The sequence below is a fragment of the Aphis gossypii genome, chromosome 2 (assembly GCF_020184175.1).
Source record: "Aphis gossypii isolate Hap1 chromosome 2, ASM2018417v2, whole genome shotgun sequence".
Lineage (NCBI taxonomy): Eukaryota > Metazoa > Arthropoda > Insecta > Hemiptera > Aphididae > Aphis > Aphis gossypii.
In genome coordinates, this window is record NC_065531.1 from 80,799,619 (window position 1) to 80,811,360 (window position 11,742).

At 27.3% G+C, this 11,742-nt stretch overlaps 2 protein-coding genes across 3 annotated transcripts; both read left to right on the forward strand.

Moving 5' to 3' along the window:
• Window positions 1-295: 295 nt before the first annotated feature.
• On the forward strand, window positions 296-4,319 carry LOC114123997 (uncharacterized). Its single transcript, XM_027987154.2, has 6 exons — window positions 296-596; window positions 1,757-1,871; window positions 2,952-3,185; window positions 3,279-3,379; window positions 3,464-3,531; window positions 3,610-4,319. The coding sequence occupies exons 1-6, from the start codon at window positions 555-557 to the stop codon at window positions 3,785-3,787; spliced, it is 738 nt and encodes a 245-aa protein (XP_027842955.2). The 5' UTR covers window positions 296-554; the 3' UTR covers window positions 3,788-4,319.
• Window positions 4,320-6,569: 2,250 nt separating this feature from the next.
• LOC114123994 (trypsin beta-like) lies at window positions 6,570-8,410 on the forward strand. 2 transcript variants are annotated; one of them, XM_050200532.1, is made up of 4 exons: window positions 6,570-6,954; window positions 7,005-7,100; window positions 7,783-7,979; window positions 8,066-8,410. In XM_050200532.1, the coding sequence occupies exons 1-4, from the start codon at window positions 6,661-6,663 to the stop codon at window positions 8,388-8,390; spliced, it is 912 nt and encodes a 303-aa protein (XP_050056489.1). In that variant the 5' UTR covers window positions 6,570-6,660; the 3' UTR covers window positions 8,391-8,410. The 2 variants fall into 2 exon arrangements, with proteins under 2 accessions (XP_050056489.1, XP_050056490.1); XM_050200533.1 differs by having other exon boundaries at window positions 6,576-6,924.
• Window positions 8,411-11,742: the final 3,332 nt, after the last annotated feature.

Below are 11,742 nucleotides of genomic sequence, written 5' to 3' on the forward strand. Positions count from 1 at the left end.
TCGCCACGGATTATTATATTGTTTTGTTACGCATCATAATATTAATTTAACGTCATTGGTCGCCGAATCCGGCAAAACGTATACCTATAGGTATAAATTTATATCGGTTACGCGTCATCCCGTGGGTTTGTGCCTTATTTACGTATAGCTAAATAATATGTCAAGAGCCCCCCTACACACTCGACGGCCTTGGTATGGTGTATTTTGTTGATGACGTGCGGAAGTAATGTTTTTCTCTTAAAAAAAACATTGCACCACCGTGTTATTTTAAGGCGAAAACTCGGCATTACAACAATAACTGGTATTTATAAACAGCTGATCCGTGAACAGACATAATCCCGGCCCGTAAAGCCGAATCGATGTCCGATGACAAAAAGATCGCGCTCAAGTTGGCAGACGCCAAACGTCTAGAAATAGACCGTTTTGTTGTTTAGCGCGGCAGTTAAGTTTTTGTGTTTGCGCGCATTCCGACCGTATAAAGCTTTTGGATACAACAGGTAGTGCCGCCGAGTGGTCTAACGCTTTGAACGCTGCTAAATCATAATCGCTGAAACATGACGAAAACCACCGAAGAAGCTGGATACGATCTCGTCCAAGTATGTTATACTATATCGCAATAACTAATTAATACATTATTATTATTATTATCGTCATCGCGAATGCGATTTGTTTTTATATATAATAAATAGATTGACCTTTCGTTTTTATTTTCGAAATCATTTTGCACGTCCCGAAAAACAAATATATAATATTGTCAGTGCATCCAATAACAGTCAAGAATGATGTATTTTGTTATAAAATGACATCGATTTACCAACTATAACCATTTTTGTGAAAAAGGACCGACTGCTATAGGATCGTACACCAAAATAAACTATAGTTTATGAATCGTTGGTCATGAAAGGAAAAAAAATTAAAGGGCACGTTGAACCATATTTAGAGGATAAAAACAATGAAATAACATTTTTTTTTTAGCACATAACTATTTAGAACTGCAATAAAAGACGCCAAACATACACGTATATAATTCTCTCAATATACAAAAAATGAATGAATTTCTTTTCCTCTCCGACTGACATAAAAATTCTTTTAAGCAATATTAGATTATTATATTCATTTTGTTGGATTATATAGTAAAATTACTAATAAACAAAGTTCAAATGCTATAGAATTGTTATAGCTTTTATACTAACCATTATATAGAATACATATAAACATAGATTGTATTCCAGAAAAAAAAATCTATAACATTGACTTATATGCGTTAGTATGATTCAAATATAAAGTTGTATATTCCTTATTTCTAGTAATCTTTTTCAAGTTTTTACTAATATACATCAAATTTAATTTATGGTATACTTTGATTGAATAAAAATAGTAAGAAAAAATGTTATATGAATAGAAAGATAAGCAAAAATACCAAAATTGAAATGCATTAAACATCGTTGTTTCAATTTAAGTTAGCTTCTTTTTTTATTATTATACATTCCTATAAATACATTTTTATTTTAATATATGATAATAGATTCATTTTATTTTATTTTTTTTTTTAATAAATCAGTTTAGTAACAAACAATGCAGTTTAATCTTAAATAAATATAACAGCTCGAAATTAAATCTTTTGTATCATGTATGTTTAATTAATTTAAATAGATAAATTGTATATATTATGTAAATAATGAAAATTAATATTAAAATGTACATGAAATCAAGAATCTAGTTTTACATAATACATTATGTATTAATTTTTTTGTAGGCTTTACTCAAGTTTCATGATGGCACTCATGGTGCACGAGAACGCATGGTTCATAAACCTGGTTGGAAAATGCTTTTTATGATGCTGAAATATTTGAACTGCTACCCGGAATTAAGTAAGTGAGCCAAGATATTTACTGCATGACTGTAGGAGTATTAAACGTAAAAAAATACTCTTAAAAATAGATGTTTAAACTTGAAAAAGTTTAAGCACCTATTTTATATTTTTAGTAATATTTTTTTCACATCGTGACATTCGTGTGTATGATATAATATAATATGTGATAATAAAAGTATATATTGTTTTACCATAATATATCGTCAATTGAAATCCTTATAACATTAATTGATTTTAAAATAATCAAACAGTATTGTGTAAAAATAATGGAGTATTAGGTACTCTTTTTTCACAGTTTTTTATACATGTACGCAAAACGAAGAAATAATACAATAAAGTGTTTTGTACTTTCAGTGAATCATAAATAATTCACACTACAAAAAATTAATTATTATTATAATATACTATCATTGTCGTTGTAAATATTCAATTTAATGAAAATTATTATTTTTTATTTTTTTCAATAAATGCATAAAATAAACATTATTTATTTTAACACACCTTGTTTTTAAAGAAAACGTGGGAAATAACAGTTGAAACACTTGAAGGCTAAAATCACAGTATATATGATAAAACCAAAATATGTTTACTCAGTATACTCTAATAGTCTAGTAGTACAAGATTTTTAAAATAAATTTTAATAGTGATCTTAAATTTTTACTCTAATTATACTATATCTTTAAATATAGGCTAAATTTTCTAAGTATATTTTAATTGTGCAATAGGTATTATAATTCAAAACAATGTGAAATATGTTATCATATTATATTATTTGTGCTGTAGGTTGTAACAATATAAAATACTGCTGCAGTTATTATTGCAGTATTGCACAATCATATACTATATTATATAGTCCTCATTTATTAATTATCTTATGCGAACATTTAATTTTATTAATATACGCTCTTAAGTCTCTGTATAGTATATTATCACAATTCTTCTATAAAATTAATTATTCGAGCTAAATATTTTTGCTTATATAGAAACAATAAAAGTGCACAAACCGTTATTTACTCAAATGTGTGTGGTTATATGAATTTTAATAACATTTAATTGTTTGAATATAATTGTTCCACAGCTTCATTGCCGTATCAGTTGACTCCGATTATACTGCACGTACCACCCGAATATCATCAAATTGTCCTGAAAAATCCTATGATTGTTAGAAGACGTCATGTAGAATTATTACCCATCAAATATGGTTATCGAGAATTTTGGAAGACACATATAAACCGTTCGAGGGCGTTACCTTATCAATATTTATTGTGGGAAGGCGGTTTCGTGCTGATTGTATTTTGTTTTTACGCTATTGGTTAGTAAATTAAATTACGATAAATTTAAAAACTTTAATTAACTTTTAACTAGAAGTAAAGTGTAAGTATTTTTTTTTATTTACGATTTACAGGTGATAATGTCATACGTGTGGTAAATATCACGATACATTTTTCAAAAAAAGACGTACAACCCGAGCCTTTGTGCTATCAAGATAAGCTTATGCTAGAAGAGGTGAATTAAATTATATTGATATTATCTATACTTAATTGTACTTTGAAAATGAATAATATAAATATAAATGATATGTATTTTTAGTGTTATCCACTGGATACGTTCAATCCCGGATTTGCATTACCCAAACCTATATCAATCAACACGAATAGGTAACTTGTGTAAAATATTTTATATACGCTAAAAATACAGTACAATTCTGATGCATTATTATAAATTTTTTCATAAAGGTGGACAATTTTGCGAGAGTTAAAAGAATCCAATGACAAAAAAGGCAACGAACTGTTCTTATTATCGTTGTCGCCTTTAATGGACGAATTATCTGACCAAGTTCTAATGGACACAAGACGCAAAATGTTGGAGCTATTGGAAGAAGCTATGAGCTGGAAAAGAAATTTTGATCGTTAAAATGCTGTACCAATCGTGTACTCAGTTAAAATTTAAAAATGTACATGAAAACATATTTATTAGTTATTTCACTTATTTGTAACTATATTAGGTATACCTTACCTATACTACCTACTATTAGTAACTATACCTATGAGTAAGTTTATATTTATATATTTATGAAATGTTCCCGTTATATTTGATTGCTATTATTGACCTCATAGTATATATATTATTAATGATTTGTATTAATAACGTTGAAGTTTATTGTAAAGTTATAAATATTTTCTTTTTTAATACTTATGTAATATTAAGAGGACTTGTGTTATTGTCATGCATATCGTTATCTAACGATTGGTTATTTAAATACCTATATTGTAATACATTAAAGTGTTAGTATTTCGTCTATAGTGATAGCTAAAACAATACAAGTTGTTGGGGTTATTACAAGTCGACTAGAGATTAATATCTAATTTATGATCATATTTTATACCTGCAGCATAAATGTGTACAAATTTAACGTATTAAACACTATATAGTGCTGTATATTATACGACTCAATTTATTCTTATTCTATTTTTTTAACACGCTCACAATGAAACGAAATGTATCAAATAACGAAAAAAAAATTTCACAGGTAACGAACATATTAGTTATATTACATCAATAGATAAAATATATATATGTTGAATGTTCGTATATTGTTAAGTCTTAAAAAGTGGAGAATTTGAAGCAACTTCTTATATGAGCTCGTTGATATCGAAGGCGTCACGATATCAATATACATATACCAGGTACCTATACATGAATCCTTGTGCTTGTATATACGCGTTTGTTTATATATAGGTACTATAAAAATAATACATATTTTTACAAAAAAAATGTGTACTACGTTTACAGGTATTGAAGTATACCACGGTAATATCCATTAACAATGAACATGTCCTGCGTATATGTTCGACACAATATGTATAAGCCAATAAAATGTTTGTCAGACATCATCTTGTCTGTTGAAAATAACCATCTCTGCAATTGTCACGTATACGATCCTATACTGCGTTTATATTGCTCACTTATTGTATAGGCAGTAGGCACTAAATAATTGAGGCATTTAGCACTTTAGCAGGTCACGTACCTTCGGTCGTGCGACTTATAGAAACTATACACTTTGAAATAGATCAAAATCAAAAAATATAAAACATGATGGAATTATCGAAGAGTATTTTTGCGTTCAAAACCAATCATTCATGTGATATGTGTCCTGGAGACAGCGGTCGTCCAATGATGGTTTTTAATGGATTCCAATATGATGAAATGCCAGTCACGAATATTATTTCAAAGGAAAAAATAGGTAAGTACATTGACTGCTCCGACATTCAGACTATATAGACATCTATTCGTATATGTTTTTAGAAAATGGATACCTATACGTAACTAATAATATATATAGAAACCCCATTAATACCACTATGTCCACACTATATATAATTTATATATTACTAGAAATAGGTGTTATATTGCTATTCTATATTGAAAATTTTTTATTTTTTAATAATGAATAATAATACTGTATTTTCCATAATATCAGTAATCACTTGCATTTTTCAATGATATAATTATTAATGTTGACAGAAATTTCGGAATTCGTTGTACTTTTTAAGAATTTAGGGTACCTAATAATAATTGATATTTATAAATATACATTTTTAGAAATTTATATATTTCTAAAAAGACATAACTTATATAAGACATAAATACATATTGCATTACGTGTGTATATAATATTGGTGTTACTTGAATATATTATTAATTTATTAATGTAATATGTTTATCGTTATAAGCTATTATACACAAGCATAATTTAATGTGTACCTACGTATTTTGTAATTTTGAAAGGAATATAAAACAAAAAAATATTTTGTTGTTTCCCTTAAGTACTATTATTACACAGATTAGTAATTAATAACATAAATGAAGCGTTTACGTCAACTATAATATTATTAATTAACAGTCAACACTTGAAAGCAAATTTATATTAATTAACCATTTACAGAAAGATATTTTAAGTTATTTTACAATAATACGCATGTATACCATCTCCATAAGAAATTAAAAAAATAACAGTACAATTCAATTCACTTTTAATTCTTCGATGCGAATGGCACGGTATAATGAGAAAAACATATTTAATAAAACGAATTTCTGTATAACAACTACACTGATATTACAATATCCCGCAGTCAGAGGTCTAGAATTTCCGGCAGGTGTTTGTGAAAAGGTAGAATGGACTAACTATAAAACGGACTATAGAATATTCAGAACGCAATAAATAAAATAAATAGATTATGTAATTTATATTTTATACTCATAAAACAAAATTTATAAGTATCCACCAAACCTGAAACCAATATTTTTATTTAATTTATAAATTATCATAATATATAATATCAAGACGTGTAGATACTCAAGTCCCAAATAACAGAATGTTATGATTTAAAATTGTAACATTTTATTAGTAATTTTCAATTATAGTACCTATAGTATATTATGAGTAAATTTGTATATTATACATTTATACATAAAATGTTCCTGTTCTTTAATTTTTTATTGACCTCATTATACTTAGTATATCATTAAATATTTAATGAAATATGGTATTGGTATAACGTTGGTCTCACACTTACAATCATATACATATTATTATTATTTAACGATTGGTCATTTAAATATATTATATTATAAATGTTTAGATTTTAGTATTTCATCTATAATGATGGCTAAGAAAATATCAAGTTGCCGGGGTTATTAAAAGTCGACTAGAGATCTTATTTATGACCATATGTTATAACCATACAAGTGTACGATACACATTTTAGTGTACATCATAATATATTATGATTCAAATTATTTTCGTTTTGTTTTTATTATTTAACGTGGTGATATTGGAAAGAAATGTGTCAAATTATGAAAACAAAGGTCTTATAGCCAATGGACAAGAATACGACATCGACAAGTATCCGTTCGTAGTGGGCATAATAATGAAAATCGTTTTAAAGTCTACTACGAAACACAGTATTTGTACGGGATCATTAATATCGCAGTGGTTCGTATTGACCGCTGCACATTGTACCGAACTCATGACAATATCTGACATAAATGTATTCTCATACTTTTATACTCGCGTTTATGTACGATAAAAAATATTTTTTATGAAAAGTTCAGTAACGATTACTTACAGGTATTCCACGGTGATAGCTACCGACATATTGAGCGCATATATCAACACGATATGTATAATCCGATAACATTTTTAGCAGACATCTGTTTGTTGAAAGTAAGCACTCTGTGACATTGTAATTTGTATGTATAATAATTATATTGAATTATTATTAAAATACTATTGTAATATATTACGACGTGATGTATAGGCGTGCAGCTAGTCCATATTTGCTCCTCTCAGAAGTCCAAGGTCCTTTTTAGCATAAATTTCATATTTATAATATTATGATTTACACGTACCTACATTATTTTTGCCAAAATTAAAGTAAAGAGTATACAATATACGCATTAAGAAAATAATATAGATTTTGACGATTGTGTGTTTAATAATAAGTACTTGAGTATTTTAATTTTGCAGTTACATAATTATTTCATTTACCTAAACGCCGTCCCTATAACTAAAAAATACAATAATAATCGAATATTGTTTAGATAATGCCTAAATATAACGTAATGATTATGACTATAATAGATCTACCTATGTACCTATAGTATGTTAAAATTTTTAATCTATTTATAAGTCTATTTTTATCTTTCCGAGCATTGATTATGATTTATAACGCAAATGTATGTGTTTTTTGTTTTTTTTTTTTAATTATACGAATTATAATAGCATATACAAAATATGTGTAAATTAATACAATGAATATAATATTATTAAATTTATTAAATTAATATAATATTGTATATCATACAGTAGGTATATACTTAAATTGTTATACCTACTTGGTATTTAGCTACAAAGACCGTTCAAAAATGTCAACCGTTATATAAGTGTGTCTGGCCATCCTGACGATTTCGCTCATGGCAAAAGTTTGAATTGTGTAGTTATTGGATTTGGACGTACTGCAGATACACCGTATCCTAACTTCATAGGGTATATGACCAACTCAAATGTCACTTACGGTCCTACAGCATGTCAATTGTCGAACAGGTTGGTAGGCATACTATATAATTTAAACATTTATCAGATCCTTTATACCACCGATCACGACTTATAGAATCTGCACGTTGAAATAGATCAAGTATAAAAGAGACATGGAAAGAATATTTGTGTTCAAAACCTGACATCCATATGGTATGTCCTGGGGACAGCGGTGGTCCAATGATTTGTAATGGATTCCTATACGGAATAGCTAGTCACGGATACAATTTCAAAGACCTAAATACGGATTTCGAATGTGGCAGTCCCGACATTCAGACTAGACATTTATTCGTATATTCTTACAGAAAATGGATAACTGATATAACAAATACCGGAAATCCATTAATACCATACTATAGTTTATATTTTACTTCTATTATGTTAGTATTATACCTACATTGTGAATATTTTATGAAATAAAAAAATTATTTAACAATAAATTATATTATATTATATTTATAATTTATTGTGAATTGTGTTAAACATAAAGAAATTGTAAAAATAAAAGTATTTTTTAACATATTTTATTCTTTTGCGACAAAACCGTAGGGCGTTGGGCGCCAAACAACTTTAACTGAAATTAAACCTGTGCGTCACGTCGGCTAACAGTATGAATGTTCTATTAATTTACTATTAGTGCTGTAATCATCATTATTTATTAACCATTAATTATAATTTATAAGTTGTATTTCAATTTTTAATTTGGTTTTTCGATAAAACAGTAATCAAATTTCTATTGATCAAAACTTTTAAATTTCGTATACATAATACATTAGATAAAAAGCGCACTCTCTTGGAATAAATAATTATATTTACAGAGAATTAGTTAAACATTTATACATGAGTAGCACAAGAGATTGCGGTAGCAGCAAATACACACGTAATTATTAATTTTCAAAAGTTAGTAGTTAGTTTATAGTTATATATGCAAATAATTTTTCAAACATTTCACAAATGTTGTTTATTCATAATTATTATACATTTAGAACTAGCATTAACTTAAATTGCATTGAATCATTGAAAACGAATAAATAAATGTTAATACAATAATCAATTAAACATTAACATTTCCCAGTTCCTCCACTGGGAGGCTTCTTCCTTTTTTAGAAACATGTATTTTTTTCTCTCATCGCATTCAATTATTGTTCTACTATTATTTAAACCGATTGTAAAATTAAAAAATGTATGAATATGACAATATATATTCGATAACAACAGTCATCAATCTTAAAGGCATAAAATATAAAATATTACATAATATAATAATAGGTAGGTACCTCGTATCTACCTATATTATGTGTACCTACATTTTTAGTTTTCACAAATATTAATACCAACGCAGGTTCACGAAAGTTCCATATGTGAGAATGTAACTCAATGAGATAAATATTGACGTATTTATATCTACCTACTACTTTCGAACTTCCATAACAAAATAAAAAAAATACTTTTCTAATTCAGCCACTAACAAAACCATTTAAATGACGTTACCCGCCTCAAGTGGTGTCTGCACTCGTCTCCGTCTGCTTTAGACACGTACACAATGAAACATTTGCATTCAGTAAATAATAAAATTTAAAGATAACGGTATTATACATAGGGTTTAATTTGTTTATTTTAACATCTTTTAGCGAGTTTTAAGTATTTTAAAATTATAATATTTTACACAATGATAAGGTATATTATAACTCAGTTTAAAACTAAAATACAAATAAAAGCTTAAATTATGTCTTATACGAGATACTCTATATAGATAATATGGTTAGTTATTAGTTTGATAAATAGTTCAATTTACTCTAATATTAAACTTTAAGAACACTTAATTGGTTCTTCTGAACACAAATAATTGTCATCAAAAAATAAATTACTTTTTACATAGTCCATGAATGTACACACAATTCTATTTGAGAGTTATTGCAATTTTTACAAGGGTATTAAGCCCCTTGCCCGTTCTCCCACAAATTTCACGTATGGACAATGAATATACATACGTATGTGTATACGTCCTATACAACATACAGTTAATCGATAAAGGCAGCAGTCCGTAGAGTATAATAAATACTTATCCAACAACATTATACATAATATATTATGTATTATAATTTTTTATCTGCAGTCAGTTATCAAGTACCTACCTACCTACCTATATCTACATGAAAATTAAAAAAATGACTATTCGATAGACAATTTTTTTTAGTTGGCAATTAAATATTATTCATGTAATAGTTATTCACATTAATGCGTATTATTCAATGAGTTTTCTTTTATACGTAATTATATAACCATAAAGATAGCCAGGTAGGTAGCCACTTAAAGGTTAAAAACATCATTGTAGCATTATGTTTTTTAAGTTCTGAACGAAGCAAAGAATATATTGATTTTAAAATGATGTGATTTTTTGTGTATGATTACGCAATACGTAGTCAACAAAATGCTTTGATTTTCAACTTCGAGAATGATTTTAGATAGATAATTGAATAGAATTTAGAATTTCAAGAGATAAAAATCAAGAAAAATGAAGAAAAAACTTTGGTAACTTAGTGTTATTTTAAAGAAGACAAAAAATTTATACTCTGCTATAAAATATGATTATTATTATTATTAGTTGAAAGCAAACTTAGAAAATATTAATAGTAACCTTCATAACAATTATGAGTAATTTTAGTACCGCAAAATGAAAATTATAATTTATTGAACAACTAAAACTTTACATTAGAAATTACAATCGTACATAATTCTAATATATTCTATTCAGACAATAACTACACAATTGGTAATTGATATTATATTAGAATTGTATATTTGTATACCTAGCTACTTGTATACTTAAACAATATTACAATGCAACAAACTATATTACTATTATTAATTATTATTAATGTTAAAGGATAACTTATTAACAAATCCAAATTCACGTAACTTTCTGAAATGTTTTTATAAACTACTAAGAGCAAATTAAAATTAATTTTAACTATTTTTTTTATTATTATTATAGTTTATTAAGAACAATTTATAGCATTTTACTATACTGGACTTTCCAAGTTGCAACTTCAAACTAGTCTATCAATAAAATCAGTAGTGCTTTCGGGGGAAGTGGGCTCTAATATAAATGTTTCTAGTCAATTGTCATACATATAACAATTAACAAACAATATAACTAAAACAAACTTTTTTTAGATTAAATCGGAAAAAAAAAGTAGAAAAATATGTTATAAAGGCCAAGAAAATTACTTATTGCATGCTGTAGACAAGTTGTCTACACATTTCTGCTACCACACTTGAAAGTTGAAATTATGTTGTTTTCTCGCTATAACAAAGAGCTTAAGTGTTTCTATTGACTTCTGTTATCTTTTCTACGTCGCTACTACTCTAGTTTAGTGATTTGTGAACGTAATACAATCAGACATCAGCGGAGACAAAGTATTGCAATTTACAATGAAATACAATAAAAACTTAAACCGACTCACGGAATATTATTCAATAGTAAATTATAGCTATTTTAAAAAGTACATATTTCGACACACGTGGTAATTTAATATGGTAAATATTCAACACACTCGTGATCGAATTCTATTGAAATGGTTCGTTGCAAGCGCGTATAAGTTAAACGATGACGATAGAAAAACGTAAGAAAATAGTGTTTATTGGATTCTATCCCTTCGAAGTCCTGGGTTTCGGGCCACCTTCGGCAGTGGCTCGGTTTTGCCGCGATATCCAGTAGGACAGGGATCTGTGGGTACTCGTCGGCATAGGTATATACTAATCGTTGTAC

Coding starts and splice junctions, on each gene's coding strand:
- LOC114123997 (XM_027987154.2), top strand. CDS start 555: ATGACGAAAACCACCGAAGAAGCTGGATACGATCTCGTCCAA. Junction 3,380..3,463: donor ATAAGCTTATGCTAGAAGAG/GTGAATTAAATT, acceptor ATGTATTTTTAG/TGTTATCCACTGGATACGTT. Junction 3,532..3,609: donor ATATCAATCAACACGAATAG/GTAACTTGTGTA, acceptor TTTTTCATAAAG/GTGGACAATTTTGCGAGAGT.
- LOC114123994 (XM_050200532.1), top strand. CDS start 6,661: ATGATTCAAATTATTTTCGTTTTGTTTTTATTATTTAACGTGGTGATA. Junction 6,955..7,004: donor ACTTTTATACTCGCGTTTAT/GTACGATAAAAA, acceptor GATTACTTACAG/GTATTCCACGGTGATAGCTA. Junction 7,101..7,782: donor CAGACATCTGTTTGTTGAAA/GTAAGCACTCTG, acceptor CTTGGTATTTAG/CTACAAAGACCGTTCAAAAA.